At 37.5% G+C, this 23,028-nt stretch overlaps 1 protein-coding gene and 1 pseudogene across 1 annotated transcript; one reads left to right on the top strand and one right to left on the bottom strand.

Annotated features, from left to right (window-relative positions):
• Window positions 1-5,780: 5,780 nt before the first annotated feature.
• On the top strand, window positions 5,781-17,130 carry LOC125470433 (annotated as a pseudogene).
• Window positions 17,131-18,431: 1,301 nt separating this feature from the next.
• LOC125470524 (protein DMR6-LIKE OXYGENASE 1-like) lies at window positions 18,432-20,031 on the bottom strand. Its single transcript, XM_048569718.1, has 3 exons — window positions 19,508-20,031; window positions 19,109-19,436; window positions 18,432-19,038 (listed from the first exon to the last, which is right to left on the bottom strand). Exons 1-3 carry the CDS (start codon window positions 20,029-20,031, stop codon window positions 18,781-18,783), a joined length of 1,110 nt encoding a protein of 369 aa, XP_048425675.1. The 3' UTR covers window positions 18,432-18,780.
• Between the last annotated feature and the right edge of the window lie 2,997 nt (window positions 20,032-23,028).

Here is a 23,028-nt window from a genome sequence, read left to right as displayed (position 1 = left end):
GAACTGGCCTGACTGCAGATCACTCTCGGCATCTTTTGTTTCTGACTGCATGCTGCTCTCGGCAGCAACTTTTGACTCATGCCGTGGCATGTTTGGTATTTCAGCAGCATCTGGCACGGCATGTATGATCACTGCCGCATTAGGCACGGCAGCATCAGCATGCACGGCCGCAGCATCAACCACAGTATTTCCTGCCAAGTCTAACCATTCCAAATCACCACTAGAGCTCTCCCCCTGGTGAGCTGAAGATGAAGATACGGGGGCATAAAAAAACTCCGATTCAGAAAAGGTCACATCCATAGTAACATACATATGCCGAGTCTCAGGGTGATAACATTTATATCCTTTTTGGTGAGATGAGAAACCAACAAACACACATCAAAGGGCACACGGATCCAACTTAGTGCGATGAATTTTCGGAATATGTACATAAGCCACACAACCAAATACCTGGGGCTTGAGAGTATGAGTAGACATCACCTGAACATGTTGAGTGAGGACTTGAAGAGGAGTTCGAAAGTCAATCACACGAGAGGGCATACGATTAATCACGTAGACAGCATAAGTAACTGCTTCAGGCCAAAAAATCTTAGGAACAGACGCGTCCAGAAGTAGAGCACGTGCCGTTTCTAAGATATGGCGATTTTTCCGTTCAGCCACTCCATTTTGCTGTGGAGTATAGGGACAAGTTGTTTCATGGAGAATGCCTTGATCACAAAGAAACTCCGACAACTCACAATTAAGATACTCACCACCATTATCAGAACGAATAACTTTAATTACAGATAAGTATTGTGTCCGAATCATTTGAGAAAAGGTTCGGAATACCATACCAACATCACTCTTATTTTTCACCACATATAACCACGTCATACGAGTGCAATCATCAACAAACGTAACAAACCACTTAATCCCAGAAGAAGTAACAACAGGAGATGGTCCCCAAACATCAGAGTGCACAAGTTCAAACGGTAAAGCTCTTTTATTCATACTAGGAGGAAACGAAGCTCGATGGCTTTTAGCAAGAATACATACTTCACAATGTAAGTCTGATTCATTTATTCCACTAAATAGACTAGGTAACATATGCCGTAAATACCCAAAAGATGCATGCCCTAACCGACGATGCAACAACCACACTTCTTGTAAATTACTAGACCGGGACGCTCGAACCGCATTAGCTCTGCCAGAAACGACGTCGTCCACATAGTACAACCCCTCTCTCTTAGTGCCACGCCCAATTATCTCCTTGGTCTGAATATCCTGAAGGAGACAAAATGATGGATACATTAGAACAACACAATCCAATTGTTCAGTAACCTGCGGTATGGATAACAGATGATGGGATAAAGAAGGAACAAACAAGCAATGATGTAGGGGAAGTGTAGGGGTAAGATGCACAGTGCCGGCACCACACACGGGTGCCAAAGTACCATTGGCAGTTGATATATTTTTCCTGTGAGATGTGGTCATGTATTGAAACATATTTTTATCATATGTCATATGATCCGTTGCCCCAGAGTCCAGAATCCAACCTGTATAGTGCTGATTTTCGGAGGCTAAGAGAACACGTCCCTGTTGGAAATGTGCCCTAAAACCAATCATATGATGATACTTTATGGACATTTCACATGTTAAACTAATCTAGTTTAATATTAAGGGCAAACATTATTGTTTGAGCCGTCTCATATAAATGTTATATGCTTAAACGATAAGTCCAAGGAATATGTGATTGGAAGAATGCGATCTAAAAAAGTTAGATTCATGAGACCATTCTTTCGTTGACACATCCTAAACGTTCCTGATCATAGGATTGTCAATTGGGCATTGACAATCCGTTAAGATCAGTACGTGCTATGTCTTTTCTCAGGGAGAGTGACTAGTCTCGAGTCATTGGTGTGTGTGACATCAAGACAAGTACGTAGGTGCTCAATAGAGAATGAGTTCACTGAACACGATCAACGAAGAGTTCTCATATTCATGTCACATGAGAACTCATGGTTGGGATAATGCAAATTAGTCTTTTGACCTGAGGCATCACAGTTGTCTTGTGGTTAGGTCCTTAATCTTTGATTATGTCAAAGTCACTCCATCAGGAGGGTGTCCATGGCATCGTTGGGGTTAAGCCACTTAGCCATGGAGGCAAGTGAATGCGCAACAAGGGATCTCTAACCTTCAAACTGTTTGAGGGAGAATACTCTATGATATGATTAAGAATCTTTGGCCAAAGTATGAATGAGATTTAGGAATGTGTTCCAAATCACATTCAAGGTAATCATATAAGCACAAGACTCACATTGGATAGTAGACATGAATAAACTATCAAACCAAACAATGTGGTCAAGAGTATTGTATTAGAGAAAGACCGTATTGCATTTGTAATCCTAAAACTGAATAGGTTCTCCACCTCTTCTGATTAGCTTGGGTAACCATGACATGCTGCTAGGCGTCAACCATGGTTTGTGGAAGCCCTAAAAGTGTATTATCACTAACGGGAGAATTGAAAGTAAGTTTCAATTCACAATCGATTAGAAAGAGTTTTAATCGCCCACTGCCTCGCTAAAAGGAACCTAATGGATCGTTCACCGAGTAAGGTAGAGTTTGAAGAAACAACGGAGATGAGTAAGAATAATTAAATGGTTTAATTATTTATCTAAGGCTAGGATTAATTAATATGTTAATTAATCAAACGAATAAGTTCGTTAAAGACCTCGGGTTAGTTTTGGGCCGCAAGGCCCAATGGGATTTGAATGTCAAGCCCATTAACTCAAGTTGTATGACAACTTGAATAAACAAAGGGCTTGAAAGCCCAATAAACCCTATAGGCTTGCCATGTTAGAAGAATAGGGCTTTTGGTCCATTAGGTCACTTATTTGAAGGGACTATATAAAGGACTTTATAGCCTAAAATTTACATATGGTAATTTTTGGGGAAAGGATGAGAACACAAGCTCTCCTTTCTCTCTAAAATTTAGGCCACCTTGGAGGGATCATCTAGCAATCAAACTCCTCCAAGGTCACTCATTTCTTCTTCATTATGCCTTGGTGATGAATAATTAGAGGTTCTCAATTTTGGGAACTTGGAGAAACCTTTTCATCCATCCAAATCCATGGATCTAAGATGCAAGGAATGAAGGCCCTCTCTTTGGGTGATTAGCCTTTGCTTATGCAAAGAGGAATCTACAAAGGTATTGATTTCTCAACTCACTTTGTTTTGAGTTGAGTCTTGGTTCACCTATCTACTAGGCTTTGAATTTCATGGGTAAATGTTTTGTTTTTAAGTGCATACAAGCATGATTCCGCCTTTAATTTGTTAATTGCATGCTATTGATGTTGCTTAAATGAACATGTTTTTCACAAATTTTCCTTCAGTCCCACGGTACCTATGTCAGAAGACGAGTCACCCCGAGTACCAAGCAACAAATTCTGACTGGAGTTACTAGAACTAGGCACGGCTTCCTGGACTGTGGGTGTAGCCGCAGCAAGGGAGGCACGGCCTCCACTGGATCTGGCTGCTCCACGCTCCTTGGCCCGCAATTTTTTCTTTAACTCTGGAAACCAATCAGGCACCCCATGCTTAGTAAAGCATGTATCCTCAGTATGACGGGTTTGTCCACAGAAGGTACACTTCAAATCATCTTTATTTTCTCGGTTGAAAGGTCGAGAATTTAAAGATTGATTAGAAAAATTACTAGCACGATGAGTACCAGCTGGCCGAGAGATCATTGCCATGGACGGCAATCCTCCTTTATTGTTACTCCCACCCATCATGGTAGCATGTTGTTGAGCTTCACGTCGAACAACAGAAAACACCTCCTCAACAGAAGGTAAGGGCTGAGTACGTAAATATCACTACGTACTTTATCAAACACATCATCCAAACCAGCCAAAAAAGCATACACACGATCAACCTGAATTTCTTCTCGAAGTGTCTTGAAATCCACAGCACATACCATCTTGATTGGTCTCCGTTGATCTAACTCCTGCCAGACGGACTTGAGATCAGCATAATACACACCAACCGGCCGACCCTCTTGACGGAGTCTGAACGATTTAACCTTCAATTCATAAATCTGAGAAATATCTGAACCATCATAATAAGTTCGAGCCACCTCTTCCCAAACTTCTTTAGCAGTACGTAGGTGAATAAAAAATCCCATGATAGCAGGTTCCATGGAATTAATCAACCACCCTTTTACTATTGCATTCCCTGTCTCCCACGCCTCATACTCAGCACTAGCCTCAGCAGGCTCCTTGGTATTCCCAGTCACAAAACCCTTCCTACCGCGTCTAGCGATGTGCATCTCCAAAACCTTGGACCAAAGAGGATAATTCGATCCATTTAATTTCACGGTATTTGGTACAGCAGACGCATCACTCTGAATAACGATAGGATTCACTACTTGATTATTGGTTGAATTACTGCCCTCTAACTTCAACACGCCACTGCCTCCTGAGTCCATTAATAAAATTTTACGGCTTCCTGCAATCTGTACTGAAGCAGTACAAACCGATAACAACTCTGATTTGAGAACACACCACCAATACCGTAGCAGCCCCAAGTCTTTCTAAGGTAACAGACAAGCAGTAGACAAGTACACACTGCACGTCAATACACGGTACAATTGCAAAAAAAAAAAACACAGCAACAAAAACACACAGCACACACGCAGCAGTTGTCTCTTCGTGCAGTCTATGTTCTCCTTCGTTCCTCACGACACTAGCAGCACGCAATACACAGTAGCACGCAGCAAGTAATTGACTTTGCTGCAAGGATGCAGCGGGAAAAACATGAAAAAAAAAAACAAAAACTTGCTGTGTGTTTCCCTTTACGAAAGCAATAGCACGGCACACGAAGTCTTGGCAGCAACACACACACACGGCAGACTGTTTTCGGCAGAAGATTTGCAGAAATAAGGTCAACCAAGCACATCGGAAAAGAAAACTAGGGTTTTAGGGTTTTGGCTCTTGATACCAAATAGAACTTTTACGGGAATTAAATCTTCTATTACTTGTTTAGAAATATATACATGTGCTATCATAGCTTTACAAGGAAACAAAAAACATATACACAAACCTACTTAATAAAGGACTCCTATTATTAACATTCCCTATTTTTCCTAATATTGACTCACGCTAACAACTAGTCCTACATGTTTTTGGTATCAAAACAATGTTCACTATTGTTAAGTAGAACGGTTGGCAAAGCAATGCTTGTTACAATATGAGCTTTTTCCAACCCATGTTTATTTACTTTCACTGATATATAGTAAGTGGGATTGTGGTGGCATGGTAGTTAAAATGTTGCATTCCGCTTATCATAATTTGGTTGTTGGTCATAGGGAAAATGTCCTATGCATTATGTTCTGGTATTATAGTAGAAAAACTGGGATCTTATTGAATCTGTTTCTTCATGTACTAGTAGTTGCTTGTGAGATCATGGATTAATTTCTAATTTGGGTCTCCAACCTGACAGGAAAAGAGGAATATTGACTACAAGTGAATGTGAGATTTTTGTATACGGTTTGGAATGCCTCTTGTTACCTTTTGGACAAAAATGTTTGTTTTAATAAGGAATTTGGGATGAAATGGGTATTTTGCAGTCACAGCCAAACAAAAGGAAATTGTGTTGAAAATGCCCATTTTCATGTAGACTGTTTTACATTTTAAATTAGTTTTACGACACAACATCTTTTGATTAAACAAATAAAGTGTACAGATTTAGTGCTTCTTATCTGCTCATGCTCGATATCAATATTTACCTCAATTAACTATTAAATATTATTCTGTTTCTTATATTATGTTTTACAGAATGCAGACTGTGCTTCTTCCCAGCTTGCAGTTTCTGTGATTCAAACGTGCGCAGACAAACTTGAGTCCTTTGTTTGTGGGTTTCTGACATCTTGTATTTTGGATGGAGATGATGATGGGAGTGAGCTCAAAGAATTTAACCATGATATCGTTTCTAAAATTTTTGGGTGTGCTCCTCAGATGCTTCTTGCTGTCATTCCAAATTTGACTCAGTAGTTATTGGTATGTCTTCATGTCTTAGTTCATTTTGTTTTGATTTAATCATTTCATCTCTTGGCATAGGATCTTTTCTTCTCTTCCTTCATAGTTCTCTTATGGTCCTGACTTGTGCTTTAAAAGCAATCAATAAATATCACCTGACTCCGATTATTTTTCTATAGACTGATCAGGTTGATGTGCGACTAAAAGCTGTTAATTTGATTGGAAAACTTTTCACACTGCCTGATCACCATATTGCACAAAGGTATCATGACCTCTTCATTGAGTTTTTGAAAAATCTCTGATAAATCTGCGGACGTTAGGGTTAGTGCTTTACAATGTGCTAAAGTTTGTTACATGACCAATCCCTCTGGGGCAGAATCACAAGAAGTTCTCCGTAAGTTATGGAACATTTTCTGTTTCCTATATGACTTCTGATTATGTAATTCTTAGGATCTTACGTATACTCGTTTGTTGCTTTAAACAGCTGCCCTTGAAAGTCGACTTCTAGATTTTGATGATAGAGTGAGAACACAAGCAGTGGTTGTTGCCTGTGATCTTGCCATGTCTAATATGAGATGCTTTCCTCCCAAAATAATATCTCAGACCACTGAAAGACTTCGGGACAAGACGGTATTTCTACAGAAAAAAGTTTCAGTTTGCTAAGTTACACATGCTGTCTTGTATTTATAATTGCTTGTTTTATTTGCAGATAACTATTAGAAAGAAAGCTCTACAGAAGTTGATGGAAGTATATCGAGATTATTATAACAAATGCTTTGAAGGTAGCATGACGATAAGTGACCACTTTGAAAAGATTCCATGTAAAATATTGATGCTATGCTTTGATAAAGATTGTATGGATTTCAGGTTTGTTTTCTCACATGCTCTATCTTTTTAAAATAAACCAATGCTTTAAAAGGTGGTATTTGACTATTATCATTTTTCTTGTTGTTTGACTTTATGTCCCAAAATATGGAGCTTGTGCTTCCAGAAGATCTATTTCCAGCTGTTCCTTCAGTTGAGGAAATTACAAGGCACTGGATCCACTTGTTTTCTCTTTTCACCCTGCTTCATACAAAGGCTTTGAACTCTATTTTATTTCAGAAACAAAGGTATTATCACTAACTCACTCTTGCTGCAGTTAATGTGAATGATCTGTTCTTTACAACGTACAAATGTTTTATAGGTTGCAAAAATGAGATGAGTACTTGAAACTCGCACTTGCTAAGGATGAATTTTATATACCTACTGAAATGTGAATACATATTGCACTGTCCATTATCGGGATGCCTTGTCTTCTTGAGCTAATTTATGTTCTTGGAAATGCATGCTTAACTGATGTCTGGAAAATTTTAATTTGTTAATCACTATTATGACTTTAGAGTAGACCAAAGCCCCTTTATGCGAATACACATGCTTGAGGCTGGATTCTTACTAAAATCCAAAAGTGATTGCTTCCCTCCTTTTTATGAGTATTGGTTCACCACGTGGAAGATTTTTTTTTCCTCATTTCCTGTTTTGACTTGATTTTGGTATTTTTAGTAATGAAAATATGCCCTAGTGTTCAATTAGGCATCACACACCTGTGACTGCTTCTAGAGCCCAAAATGTGGCTTAGCATTATCTTGAAATTTTTCTTTCCTGGAAAATTCAATAACTAGTAGATGTTAAGCTTCCTTTGAGATATCTTTCAACAGCAATTTTCAAAGCATTCAGCATACACCATTGTGCCTGTAACTAATGCTGTGTAATAGACTTTGTAAATAAACCTTATATTTTTTAGCTTATCAGGGTGCTCTATGTTTTCTTTATATTTCATTTTTTTTTAAATTTATTTACACGTTGAAGAAAGTTGTGTACAGGCAACTGGATGGCAGTTCTTTACTTCTTGGCTATACTTGATTAGTTTTGAGTAATTGAAGCAGTTGACATTATGTTGCAGGGGAATAATTCGGAAGAGATGCAGAAGTGATACAAAGTTCAGTTCCCAAAAATGGCAGTCTCCTTTGCAGACCCTTCAAGAGCGGAAGAGTGCTTTGGAAAATTGAACCAAATAAAAGATAATAACAATTTTAATTCGCTTGCTCTGTTATTGGATGCAGTGCAATTTAAAGATGCCCGGACCAGCAGAGTGTGTCTATTGTACCTTTACTTTTAATTAAATGATCCCATGAATGCCCTTCTTCCTCAAAGTTGCTCCTCTTTGAGACACTTCCGCATGTGTATGTTTGTCGGGTACATGCACGTACTTATGTGTGTGCATATAGTACTTTGTATGGAACCCACACGTATGTCTTTCTTTGTTGCAAACAATATATATATATATATATATGTATATATATGATATTTTCATGTCTTATGCGGTAAACATAGAATTTAAGCTAATTATTTCTTATTGTATATCCTTAGCTCATTAATTTGGATCTGGTTGATTTACATTGCAAAGATAACATGCAGGTTTCCTCATATAAACTTTAGTTATATAGATCCTATATTAAGTTATGGTTCATTAAAGAGTATGATTTCACTGCTCAAAAGAGGTAAAGAAATTAATTCCTAATATAGGTTCTTTATGGCATTTGTTGTCTATCTCAGTTGGATTTTCTTGATTTAAGACTATCTGAATCACAGAATTGGTAAGTCAATGTTGTTGAAGGCTAGAGCTTTAAGTTCAATGAACCTTGCCTTTTTAAAAGTGTTTCATGATATGGGGAGGGCAAAAACGGTTGAATAGGATCATATAGGTATCGTTTGGTATGCAGACGGGACGGGACGAAACAGAATGGGACGGGACGGGACGGGACGGGACGGGACGGAACGGAACGAAGCGGGAGCAAAGATGCTCTCGAATGGAAACAAGGAGGAAGAAGGAGACGGAGAGGTTATAATTTTGTGTTCCACGGATGTGGAACGAGTCGTTCCAGGGGGGTGAGGTGGAACGAAAATTCACCCAAAACTCGTCCCGTGGAACAGCTCGTTCCACCCGTTTTAGGCGCACCAAACGTGGGACGGAACGCCTTGTCCCACTCTGTTCCGTCCTGTCCCACGTACCAAACGATACCATATGGTGTCCTATATTGGTAGTTTTTGTGGAGTTGGGGCAACTTGCAAACAGTGCTTGTCATTTATAAGGTTTAACTTTTAACTTCCATGAAACTTAAACATCTGAAGTAATGTTGTGAAGAGGCAGTAAAAGGTTTATATATAGAGAATTCCAGTTCTGAGATGAGGCTTAATTGCTTTTTGTTTAATCAATGCCAATATAGGAATATGGAGGAGTCGTTCAAAACTTCTCCGGAAAACCAGAAACACATTATGGAACTCTCTGGTGTAACTACAATTGCACGAAGACCATTTCTTTAAGACAATTTCCACTTATAGTCCGTCTATACTAGAGAAGTCATGGTTGGAATTAAATTAGGTCAAGTGGGATCAACTTTTTGTTTGCTTGAATCGATGATTTGACTCCTTGTAATTTTGATGGGAGTTATTTTGTATTGTGGGAAGGCAAGTTGGATTTCAACTTGTACTAATGTGGTGGTGTCAAAAGATGGTCTTGTATTTTATTGGTGATTTTTCTTTTATATGATTGTTGATTAAGAAATTTGATTGTAACAAAATTATAATAGTTTACTTTTATTTTTTCCTTTGTTAAAAATTTGTGTTATTTACTTATTGTCTTCTTTTCAGGACAAATTTCTGAATATGATTGGGGGGAAACATCAGAATTTTGAGTTTCTATGGACACTCACCTCGAAATGCTCTTACAATATATTCAGTGCAGAGCATGTTTGCTGTATTCTAGATGATCTATCTAGCAACAGTCCCGGAAAGAGGCACTAGGAGGCTGCTTCTGTCAGACTTCAGCTGGTAAGAAGCTTTTTTTGCCTAGAGGATTTGAATAATACTTTCTTCAGCAGAAGAGTAAAACTTTTGAATGTGAATGTTTAAGTTAGATTGAGTTCATGTGATAAAAAAGACAAAGCTAACCAGACAAGAGAATGGCCATGAAGGGTTGGCGAGCACAAAAACATGTAGCATGTAAATTTAAGCAATGGCCATGAATTACTGTTGTGGTGGTCGTCTACAAACAATTTGGCAAGCACATATAGCATTTCTGACATCGATGAATCTCAAGGACTGAACTAAGTTTTATGATTTACGAGCTCCAGGTTTTAGAATGAGTTTGAGTTCACCTGATGCTGTCATTTGGTAGTATGTTGGCTTTTCATCTAACTTATAATGGCCCAAATTGGCTTCGTGCATTGCCGATGGGATAAAGCTTGAGAGAATAAGTTAGTTTCCATAAGTGGATGAGGTATTATTTAATTTTTTGTGTGTATATAACTAGCGTTTACCCTTTTTTATTTTTTATTTTTATGGGGTTCGACCTTGTATCTATGTTTTATATAAGATAAGACTAGGAGTAAATAAGTTTGGATGTGTGACCAACTAGTAAGTATCTAGGGAATATTTGTCTCTTCACTGTTTGAAATTGTCTTTCAATTGTTTTCTGGTTCAGGCAATAACCAGCTTTTTCCCAACTCTCCTGAGAGGTTCAGAAGTGCAATTTCAGAAGTTATTAAATGAAAGCGACCCAATTAATGATAAGTTGATTGAAGTATTAGGCTATTAGCCAAAGCAGGCCCTCACATATCAGTTAAACTCAGGTAATCTCTGCAATCTCTCTGATTCTTATGCATTTTTTTAGCAGGATGAGTTTTATTTTCCATTGGAGACTGTATTGTGAAGGGTCTCCTTGTTTATCTTATTATTTCTGATGTTAATTTGGTCAGTCATTCAATTTTGGATGCTTTTTCTTTGTCAGAATTGTTTTTGTTAAATATATATTAAAAGAGCTTGTACATGGTGCACACAATCCATGGGCACCATGTACATTGTCTTTGTCAGAATTGTTTGTCAGTTTTTCTAATGTGCGTGCGTAACTATTCCTTATACGTGACAGGAGTAACTGGTCAAATTGTTAAAATACCCCAACCTTTAATGTACATGCTATGATATTTGGGCTTCTTACTTTTGCTATTTGCTTATACATTGTATATTCCTTTGGCATCAGTTAAATGAGAAATAGATTCCTTTCCTCTCCGTTCCTTTTGTTAAATTTAAATATAAAGCCTTTTCAAATCTAAACCTTTATTTATTTTTTTATTTTTTTTTTTCTTCTAAATGTTTAGAGAGTGGCTTTAACTTTTTCTTCTTCCTTTGAAGTGAAATCCACCGCTTTATGGAGAGGGTTTGTCTGGAGGGGACTCATGTTCAGTCAAAATATGCTGTTTGATAATTCGAAGCAATTCATTTTCCAAGATCTATGTAAGGTATGCTTAACTTGAGTTTGGAGTTTTAGGTTCGTTTATCCATATTTATTGTTAAGTATCTTTCAGCTCAGTGTTTTAAAAAACACTCCCTGAGGCGCACCTAGGCGGCTTTGGAGGCGGGGCGGGAGTGATAACACCTCTGCCCAATGGGAGTAGGCGAAAACTCACCCAGGTGTGGTCGAGGCGCTCCTAGGCGGCTGAGGCGAGCCTGAAGGTGGGTGGGTGGCGATCCATCAGTGACCTGAAATTGAAGTCGAATGGCTCTGTCGTTTGGGTAAATTGAAGTCGAAGGCTCTGTCATCCGGGTTTAGGGTTGCATTGTGCGGTGGCCTCTTCAAGAGAAAGAGTACCGCAAAGAAGAGGAAATTATTATTATTTTGTTTAAAAACTTGGCCCAAAACAACGTCAGTTTGGCCAAGTCTTTAATTTTTTTCAAATGACTTGGCCCAAAATGACGCCGTTTTGGCCAAGTCTATTTTTACTTTTATTTTTAAAACCCACAGCAGTCCCCCAATTATTTAGGTCCCGTAAGGATTCGCCTCACTCCTCAAGGCTTTAGCCTAGGCGGGGCTATCCATGAAACGCCACGCCTACACCTTCGCCCTTTAAAATATTGTTTCAGCTTTACATAAACTAGGTTCTATAGATAATCTATTTATATTTCTAAATCACATACACTTTATGGCGTTCATTTGCCTTCTAATAAGTTGTTAGCTGTATTGGGTTACCATTTGTTATATCCACATGCATCTGTGTTGTTTGTGTGTGTGTGTGTTTATGTGCCGTATACATTTTCATTCTATTTAAAGTCTTATTGTTGTTCAAGTTCACCCTCACAAGAGACCCAAGTCTGACAATGGGTTATATATGGATATATTAGTGAGACTACCTTTTTGTTTGCTGTACATCTGAGAATTTCAGAATCGTCATATTTCAGAATGTCATAATTTGCATGCATACTCAAATAATGCTGAGTTATCCATACTGAATCAACTTTGTTCATTATGTCTAGGAACTTGTGGATTCTCTACTAATTGGGCGGAACATGCCAACAGTGTTACAGTCCTTGGGGTGTCTTGCACAGCATTCTATTTCAACATTCCAAAGCCAAGTTGGAGAGATCATCTCTTATATATATCAAAATATTTTCCAAGTAATTGACATCAACGGTGAGATAAATATGAACTCACTCTATTTGGACTTTGTTGATGCCAGAATGTAGTAGGTTTTGGATATAGATATTTTATTCTCCCTAAACGAGGATCTATGTTGAATATTTATTTGCTTCAAGTCCTTGTTGAGAATTGGTTGTAAAATATGTGAACTTCTTTTGTGCAGGTGAAATGTTCAGATTATGTAGACTCTTTCGATTATGCGTCTGGGTCTAGTGATTCTTGCAAATTAAAGGTGGGTTCTGAATGGTAACAGTTTTTCAGTTAAAGTACTAGTATTTTGTTCAGCTGTTAATGGTGTTTACCATCAAAGTTTGGATTTTCTCTCTAGTTTACAGGGAACATGTGCCTTGACTTTCCCTTCTTGATTCCTGCTAATGTACTCTATTATTGAAAAACAGGTTGAAATACATGAATTAATTTGCAATGCTATATGTTTAAACAAAAAAATTTGTGTGAGAAGAAGACAAAATTATATGCAATGAACACTAGAAAAAGTTTTTTTATAGTACATTTTTGTATATGAAAAAACTTGAGTTGAGTTGAGCTGAGCTGTGAGTGGGATTTGATGAAATTGTTGACAATTCAGTGCTAAATTGAGCTAATCTTCACGAAAAATTTCCTTAATTTCTGTATGGAATTAACCAATTTAAATTTTTGCTGAAATGTTTACCATGGAGGAGGAGAAAGTATGTCATTACGTTACTATAAGATTTGGTTGACAGAGTGGATACCTTTTTTGTTTAGAATTTTTGGCACTGTTATAGTTTGCAGGAATTATGATACGTAGCCTGTATGTATCATTTAGGTTAATGAATTACAAGTGTTGTTAGGGGCTCATGTGAAAGAAGTGGTCGATTCTGTGTCTATGCAAGGATCAACCCACCAAGGGGTCCAAAATCACCGAAGATGATTATATAACTTAGAGAATAACTTGTATTGAAATTGTTCATTTCATACAGATAGTTCCATTGGTTTCTCTAACCATTCATTTTGCAGATATATGGCCTGAAAACACTTGTCAAGAGCTTCTTGCCACACCGAACTCACACCAAACAGACAATTAATGAGCTCGAGGACAACACTAAATGGCAAATTAATGAGCTCTGTGGCATTTTGTCATCAATGCTGCAAAAGGGAGAAACTGCAGAGGGTATCACCTCAGGGTATGATTTCAGATTCCTCATAAAATAGAAAGTTTTAAAACTGTATGAGCTTGTCCTTAACTTTTATATGGGTTTAATTCTTCGTTCTGGCTCAAGTGAATTGAAGATCAAATTAACGAACTCATTTAATTACATATCTCTGCCGTGCGCTCAGTTTTTTTTTTATAGCTTATACATGTGTTTGGATATCGTCTCAGCTTTTGACTAGAATCTCTGTGGTGCTTGAATGAACCAGTCAAACATGTGGTTTTGTTTTCATAAGCATGACTGCATTAGTGGTTGAGTTTATTGTTACAATTCTTTTTCTTCCAGATTTCTGCTAATATGGGAAGAGGGATGCTTTGAAACCTTGACGTAATTTTTTAAATTCACATTCAGAAATGAGATTCTCAACTGTTTGTTTAGGCTTTTATTGTGAGTCTGTGACTGATGCTCATTATTGTGAACGGCAATTTTGAGCAACACACAACTGAATAAAAAGGCTACAATTTTCTGCCCTTTTTTTTTTTTTTTTTTTTTTTGTGCTTTTAAAATCTGTGTTCGGTGAATTATGTTATACTATTTTACTTGCTTGTCGAAAGTATTTTCGAACACCACTCATTTGGTTTCACTTATTTTTATTGCAATGAAAGTGATAAGGCTTGTATTAGATTATAGCTGCTGCAAAGTCTGTTCTCCAGCTTGCTCAAAGATGGGATTTCCATATTTCTCCAGAGATCTTTCACTTTACAATTTTAAGGGCAAAGATATTTATGTTTGGTTCTGATTTGTGCATCCTAGTGTAGTCCTTCATTTTTCTTGGTTACCTGTTATTCCGGTGGACTTCTTGTTCGAACTTCATTTCCTGTAAAGCTAATGAAGACATATTCCTGAATCCTGATGGAATTTGAGGTTTTGGTCCCTGGAGCTCATGATGGTTTATTGCTAAAGTATAAACGTGTCTTTAGCTAACTTAATAATATTCACTGATTTTTCTAGTGAGCTGTCCCATTTATAGACTGATTGACAAATGGTAAAAGAAATGCACTTTATAAAATTTATTAAATAGATGGCATGACAACACTGCAGTAAGCGTGTTATGCATCTGATATCAATCACCAGTAATGCTTAATCCAGTTAGTTGACTTGCATCCCATACTATTTATATACTCTTCAGTTTCTTCATATTTGATTTCATTGTCACTCTTGAATTGCCACTAATTATATGTTCACGGACATTTTTCTTTTCCTTCTTAAACATTTCAGGATGACTCACCATTGGTGAGAAGATCACTTCTTGATAAAAACACACAAATTACTGAAGGAGCATGCCATACCTAGCAGATATGCAAGTGCTTTCGCAATGGCCACCTCAGATTGCCTCAAGGATCTGCAGGATGATGTATGCTAAATATGCGGTATCTATGAGTTATTTCTGTATGCTTGAGCAAGTAAATGTATTCTGATACCATTCAATTTAGTCGTCAAAATATATTGCAGAATTTGTCAAGGATTACAGTAGAGAAGCTCAAATGCGTCAAATCTCTGGAGTCCAAGAAGGATTAAACACTGATTTTCCAGCATACATAGTGGTGCTCTTAATCCATATTCTTGCTTATGATACAGGTTTCCCACCTGACGACGGTCAAGATGAAAACGCATATGCTCAGTTTTGCAGGTATGTAAATATATCCAGATAATCACATTGAAGATTGCCTAGTACTGAATATGAATGCAGCTATGCTGACACACTTTGGATTATGTTTCTCTTTGCAGTCCACTGTTAGTTTTATTGCAGGCTTTAGTTAATGCCAGTAATGCTGCTGGTGCTCTGGATATTACCAAGGATTCTGTCTTGTATTTGATTTGCATTTTCCGTGCTATTAAGAGAGCTGAGAATGCTATAGACGTTGAACTAACCGGTGTAAGAGTTTTCCTTCAGAAGATCTTTTTTCCTCTCACTTTATGTTTATGTTTTATAATTAAGGAAAGGAGGTTTTTCTTGTTATGCAGAAGCTGCATATTCTGGCAGAAATTGGGAACTCTTTTGTGACGTTAACAAATCATAATGGCATCTCCGCATCACATGCTCCTGGGAAAGTTTTTCTACCATCATCCTTATATAAAGTAAGTATCTCTAATAAAAGTGATGAGCAGTTTTCGATAAGATTTGATATTCTTTTCTTTATCTTTTGGCTGGAAGAAAAATTTCTAGTTAAATGTTCTACATCATTTCACCTTTTTATTATCTGTTCTGTGCAGTCCAATTCAAGATGCCTCAATCAATCATGTTTTGATGAGTACTTCAAAAGAGTAGTTGACATATTTGAATCAAATATCTCTTTGGTATGTATCTCCAGTCTTCCTTTACAGCTTTAGTTATATTGCCCCTATGATTTTCTTAATGATATTTTCTTCCTATAAACATTTTGTTGGAAACTCTTTCTTCATGTTTCAGCCTGCCAGTGCTCTTCCTAGACGTGGGCGTAAGTGTCAAGAGGATAGCACACAATCTGGTGTTTTCAAGGACGACAAACTTATCCTAACATCTTCCAAGATAGTTAATTTGTCCAATGATGGGGGAGCTGAACCCCGGAAGGCTGAGAAACAAGGCACCAGTACTGAAGGACGTAGGAGAAAACGAGATCTCTCGCCAAGTGATTCTGATAATGATTACCAGAATGGTGTATCCAAAAAATCTGAGATTACTTTGGAAAAAGAAATACATTCATCTTGTGATTCTGTAGCTACAATCGATGGATCAAATGTCTCAGTCCAGAATTTGAAAAAAAATACCATTCCATTGATGGAAAATGTTAATGTGAAAAGAAACATTAATGTGGAACATTCCAATCACCCCAGAACGAAGCTAAAGGGCCCTTGCAGCTTGAAACTAAGAATAAGCTCTTTCTGAGAGTACACTTGAAATTGTATTACATTTTTTAGATTATAATTAATTATGTAGGAAATTAGTAAGAAGGCTGAGGCATTGATTGGGCAAAGGATCAAATTTTTGTCTCCAGTAGATAAATGGTGAGCATTCCCCCAGTTGGGAGATGATTTTCAGCATTGTTTTAGCCCTTGTTTATAACAATATTTGTTTTTCTTTTCCAGTTTTTATTCAGGTACAGTGGATGGTTATAATACTCGAAACAATACGTACAAGGTGACTAAATATGACTATATTTTTTATTTCCATTTTTAAACAACTATTTCAATGATACAGTAAACTATGTGGAAAGTTTAGAGATTAAATTTCGTTGCCTTTGTTTCATCTTTAATGCATTGTAAGCTGGATACGTTGTGTATTTATCAAAACCGTCGCCGTACTGCTTGATCTGAATTATTGTGATTAATTTCCCATCATATTGGCAGATCACATGTGACAGTAGCTGGGACGTTCAATTAGTATGCTTGGAAAGTGAGAGCTGGGAAACTATCAAGTGACGTTTCACGGGGGGAAAGGGTAAGAGTGAAATACTATGAATGCTTTATTAGCTTGTTAATTTCAACTTCAGTTTATATTGTTTGACATTTACAATTTTAACAGGTTATACCATTCCCTCAAAAAGTGGCTGTATCGCTGAAATCTTAAGTGGACTTGGATGAAAGTATCATTTCCGCCTCCATGTAGTTAGTTTTAGTCATAAACTAGATATATGTTTTAGTTTTCTATAAACGTCGGAACTACCTCTTGTTCAACCATCACCACACCCACAGTTTGATGCAACGTTGATAGTGAGTAACAGTCTATGTTGTTTCTTTAAAGGATGCATTCTTATGAGACGCAAGCTTGGAATGGATTTGTGTACTACGTTCATTATATACTAATTTATTGTGGATGTATATTTTAGCAGATTTCATACTTATCCGATGCATCATTCATTAAAGTTTCCAATGCATGCTACCCAGGAGTCTAAATACCATTTGACAACATTCAACTACAGCGTGAAAATTATTGTCTTTTTGTGCGTGCAGTGTGTACTTGTGAATTGTGAAAGTTGCACTCTGAGTTCTTTGCCCTGTTCCAATGATGTTATGCTAACTCTGTAGTTTTGGATGTAGCAGAAACAAAGGGTTGGGAAAAAAGCCTCTGTGGACACATCGGCATCAGAAGTTACTAATGCAAATGAGGATGCTGCAAGGCTTGCATTGTATTTTCGTTGTTATCATTACATTTTGCTCTTATACATTGACATATCAAGTCGAATAATTTATTTGCAGTATCGTTGTTTCCTTGCAGCCCAGGAAAAATTCGTTCCTTGTATGTTTGTGTTTATTGACATATCCCTGGTTATATGTTTCGCTAGTTTTGTTTGATTACTTTGTTCAGGTGGCTAGAAGAACTTGAAGACAAAAGAAACTAATTTAGCTATGATTATATTTTATTATGAATTATACTGCATCCTGCACTAGAGTGCTTGAAAACAGCAACATCTCTAACTTAAAAATCAGTCTAGTTGAGAGGTCGGGGGCAGATCACTCCAAGGAATCTCTGGTGCTTTCAGTCCGGCAGAAAGTTCCCGCAGGTCATCCCAGAGTTTGCACCCCTTGCCATTGTAAGTAATCACTCTAGATGCCAGTGTTGTATATATTCTTCCTTAACAAGCAAGCAACATCGGAACAGTTTGAATGCGTAAGTACATATCTACGAGTCATCTTGCTAATGAAACTCTTTAGTACGTAGAAACGAGTATGTGTTCTTCTAATGCTAATTGAGAGGCAAGAACAGATTCTCATACATATTTGTACTTTTCAGAAGTAGAATGATAATTTAAGACAATGTCCGTGTCATTTTATTCAAGTTTGGAAATGCTATCAGATCGAAGGGCTAATTCTGATGTATAGCATCCTAGTTCGCTGCCTGCATCTCTTTTGCAATGTGTGCTCTTGTTTACATACGACATTGTCACAGTACCAAACTTTCTGAGCTCAATAGCTACGATTCAGTTCCTAAATACGTAAAACTACAACGTTCTACGGTTTCTCGGTGACCCGTTACTCGTAAAATAAACAGTATAGTTTTACAAACTTTTTATTTGATTTTACCATATAATCCGTACTAGAAGTTGGAGAATCATGCATAGTATAAGCCGTTGGATTAGAAATCCGTCGGCTAAGCAGCAATCTTGTAGTCAGTCATCCGCATATAGAAGCCATGTTTCTTGTAATTGTTAAACATCCTCAGATTCAACCACTTCCCTGCCTTGTATTCTGGATACTTCGCCGGGCTTCTTTCGTCGACCAATTCATCCAACGGCTTCATTGTTACGTCGTGAGACGGGTGAAAAAATATGGGGATCGAATACCTCTCTGTTTCTGCGTTCACCATGGCTCGATGCTCGACACTTTCGTAAAGATCATTGCTCCATACCTGCCAAGAAACCAAAGTTTTTAATCGAATAATGTTAACAGGATGAACATTTGCTCAAGAGATGTAGTACCTGAAGAACGTCACCAACGTTGATGACAAAGGAATCCGGGACAGGCTTGACGCGAACCCACGCTCCGTCTGATTTTCGCAGCACATCGAGGCCTTCGACATCTTCTTGAGCAAGGACGGTAAGAGCGCTGGGGTCCTTATGTCCACCGGTGCCAAGAACAAGGTCCGGTTTGGGGCACGGAGCGTAGTAGTTGAGCCGGGCAAAGCTTGCCTGATTCTCGAAGTATCCATGCAACCTCTTAGGAGGTAAGCCTAAGCTGAGGCTTACCAGTTCCAGCAGATTGAAAAACAACTTCTCACATGCTCGACCATATTCTTCGCATGTTTCCCTACATGGCATGTTATGTTGTCAGATTGTCAATAATTTACATAACGTTAGTATTTTGTAAGGGACATTTACCTGAACTCGGATAGGTTCTCGGGCCACGGAGTGTACCATGGAACAATTTCGGGGTCATCGGGTTCATGGGAGGCCGGCATTAGCATCCCATCATTTACATAAAAATCATAAACTTCTTTCCAGTCCTTGAAGTCTTTGCTATGCTCATCGTTATGAAACCCTGCTGTGTTATGAGCCTCTCTGCTTACCTTCTTCTTCTCCTCCAGCGGCAGCGCAAAGAACTTCCTCGACGCCTCCATAATTCTTCTCCGAATATCCGAAGGCACACCATGGTTGATCACCGTGAAGAACCCCCATGTCCTGCAAGCGTCCCCTATCTCAGCGGCAAGCTCTTCCACTGCCTTATTGTTAGAGCCGGCCGACATTTCTCGGTTGGTTATCGGAGTGAGATCGATCAACGGGATTCCTTCGCCTTCGGTGATTACGTGTTTAGGCCTGTATCCTTCTGATAGAATGTATGATGGATTGATTTCTTCCATTGTTAAGGAGCTGCTTATCCTAGCTAGGCACTGGTGCCATTGCATTTATAGTTGCATAAGGGCTTCATTTCATTCACCTTTTTATTTTTTATTTTTTTTGAGGACAACTAATGGGAAGCCACGGTTATCCACCTCTTTTGAGAAATTTCACTATGCTCGTGATTACAGTCAAGCAGACTCATCAGCTCAGAACGTCAAAACCGGGACCTCCAACATTTTTTTGTTTATTGGGCAACCACAGTCCGCGCCCTTACCACTAGACCACTTATTGTGGTTAGCTTCATTTCATTGATAATGCCTCCCATATTAATTATGGGTTACTGTCATTAGGATTTAATTAATTATGGTGGTTGGACTTATTGCATGATGGTACAAAATTTCGTCACACAATCCGACTCAGCTTTCACTTGTCTTATTACAAGACCAAGACCTAGTGATATTTTTCTGTAGGTCATTTATCAATAAGGCCAAAAATGTTCAAAGTTCAAACCAAAGAGAGTTTCATTGAAGTTTCTGCAACGTTGAATACTTGGCTCGTTAATGGAAATCTTGTATCCATTGTTATTCACTTGACAATAACAATTTGAAAAATATGCATAAGTTTTTTGTTTTTACGTACGTTGATTCATTATTTATATTTATGTTAATTTTTTATTTGTAAAAAAGAGTAATGTAATGTGTTCATGTGAGTGGGGCATGTCTTTACACAAAACAAAGGAAAGCATGCGAGGACTTCTCACGCAAGTCACTCGTCTTAGTAGTACTCTCGCCAAAACTTATTTAACTTTCCAGATCAAATAAGATGCGGTGCATTTGAGTTAGTATTAATGGTCACATTCAATTTAATTTATCTTTTATATTCGAGATAAGATATTTATTGCCCACATATGCGCCTAAGTTCTGCGCATGGTTTTGTCATTGAGCCTAGACAAAGCACCATCAATCAAGCCTTATCTCTAACCGTATTCAATACAATTAATCCAAAACCAATTGAATGGTTTGGAATTATTAAGTTGAATTCAGAAGTTTAGCATAAGCTTGCGTGAATATTTTGAATCGTATTTTCTGTTCTCAACTTAGTGAGTAAGGTTGGTCCTGAAGAAATTAGTGCAGTTGTAAAGGTGGTGGCACTTTCGTGCATAGACAAAGTTAAGAAAAGAGGGTGGAGATGCACCATAATTTTAGGGGTTTCTATCAAACCCTCCTAAGCACATCTCACAATTGCTATAAAAGAGATATAATGTATTGTTTCCATTACTTTGTAATTTTAGTATGATAATGAGACTATTGTTACTAACCCCAAGGACGTAGACATACTTGTTGAACCTCGTAAATATTATGTCTTATTTATTTTATATTTCACTGCACATATGTCATCAATTTCACAATAGACACACTATGTATAGTTGCTATGCTTAAAAAAAATAAATAAAAAATAAAAAATAAAAAAAAACGACTTCTGTTGTGCTTTAAGAAAAATCAACTGCAAAATAAAGCAGTTAAGCGTTTGATAAAATTGTATTTTTAAATTGTTGTGACTATGAAAAACAGTGTTATAGCGTTTGGTAAATGTCAATAAAAATAATTTATTGTATATAATTAGGGGTGGAATTTTTTCCCAAACAGTCTCGAAGTTGTCCCGAAATTTGACCGAAAAATGCTCGAACCGAATTTCCTGAAAAATTCGGTACCCGAAACCGAACCCTTCTCGAAAGTTTCGGTTTGGGATTCAGCCACAACTTTGAAAGCGTTTGGTAATCCTAAACCGAACCAAATATTATATATATATATATATATTTATTTTTAATTTATAATTAGAAATTACTTGGACTGTTGGATTGGTAAGATCTAATCCAAAAGTCCATGGAGTTAGGTCATTTGTGGTCTCTTGGTCGCTCACTCTCACAGTCTCACACTCAATCTCCTGAAGCTACTCGTGCTCCTGCCGTTCCGCTCCTCCATCGACTAATGCCGCTCCTTCCGTTGTATGTCCACTTCAATGACGCTCATCCAGCTGGCCACACACACAGAGATGCAGACGTAGGAAGACACGAATCTGACACTAATCGAGTCCCAAAATCCAGGTAAGGGTTTCTGATTTTCACTGGGGTTTTGTTCTTTAGTGTTTAGGGTCAAATTTCATGTTGACTAGCTTGATTTTCAATGGGGTTTTGTTGAATGTGTGAGGGTTTGAGGACTGTGGGTTTCGAATTAGGGTGGGTAAATACAAGGCTTTGCCATAAAAGCTGCATCATATATTGTTTTATTTTATGTACTCGCTGTTTTTAAGTACCCTTAAACCCAAATTTATCTCAACATATGGAAAATCACTTTCGCATAAATGGTTGTGAAACTATCGGATATCCTTTTCATAAATTTGACTATGCTTTGCATGCTTATTGAGTTATTTCATTCCAAACTATAACTAAAATAGTTTTATTCTTATGACAAAAAAGTTATTTCTCAATCCGTTTGAAGTTTGAACACTAGAAAACCACTTTGAAATCTTTTTTTCAAAAGAAAAAAAAAACCAAAAAACCACTTTAAAATCTTTTTCAAAAGAAAAAACCAACATACATCTTCAGTGTCATACAAGAACTATTGTTTTTCATGCATAATAATAGGCAATCATATAATGAAACTAATATCTAAGAGCAAGTGTGAGTTCCCTACTGCATTTGTTACCGTTTTATCAAAGCATTTTCATCAAAGCACGCCGTAGCTATTTAGCCTATTCTCCTATTGCCAACTTTGCAGCATGTTAGTTTCCTATTGCATTTGTTTGATATACATGTGTGTATGGATCAGTTTATGGAATGTGCACTCTGTCAGTTTATGGAATGTGCACTCTATCAGTTTATGGTTGTGATATATATATATATATATATATATATATATGTGTTTGATCAGTATATGAGATATATGAATATTATATATATGCTGAACTGTGGTTGTGATATATTATTGTGAAATGCCATCTCCTCCACCACCTCAAGTTCAACGCTGCCCATCACTACCTTCGTGACCACCCATTTCAAGAGC

Source organism: the organism of the source record quoted next, unplaced genomic scaffold (assembly GCF_019419815.1).
Source record: "Pyrus x bretschneideri cultivar Hongxiangsu unplaced genomic scaffold, Pyrus_bretschneideri_v1 Contig100, whole genome shotgun sequence".
Classification (NCBI taxonomy): domain Eukaryota; kingdom Viridiplantae; phylum Streptophyta; class Magnoliopsida; order Rosales; family Rosaceae; genus Pyrus; species Pyrus x bretschneideri.
This window is presented reverse-complemented; position numbering and strand designations above follow the sequence as displayed.

Bases quoted from the DNA above. Each gene is read 5' to 3' on its own strand.
- LOC125470524 (XM_048569718.1), bottom strand. From the start codon at position 20,031: ATGCAATGGCACCAGTGCCTAGCTAGGATAAGCAGCTCCTTAACAATG. The intron at 19,437-19,507 runs GTAAATGTCCCT...CATGCCATGTAG, and splicing joins GAGAACCTATCCGAGTTCAG to GGAAACATGCGAAGAATATG. The intron at 19,039-19,108 runs GTACTACATCTC...GTTTCTTGGCAG, and splicing joins ACGTTGGTGACGTTCTTCAG to GTATGGAGCAATGATCTTTA.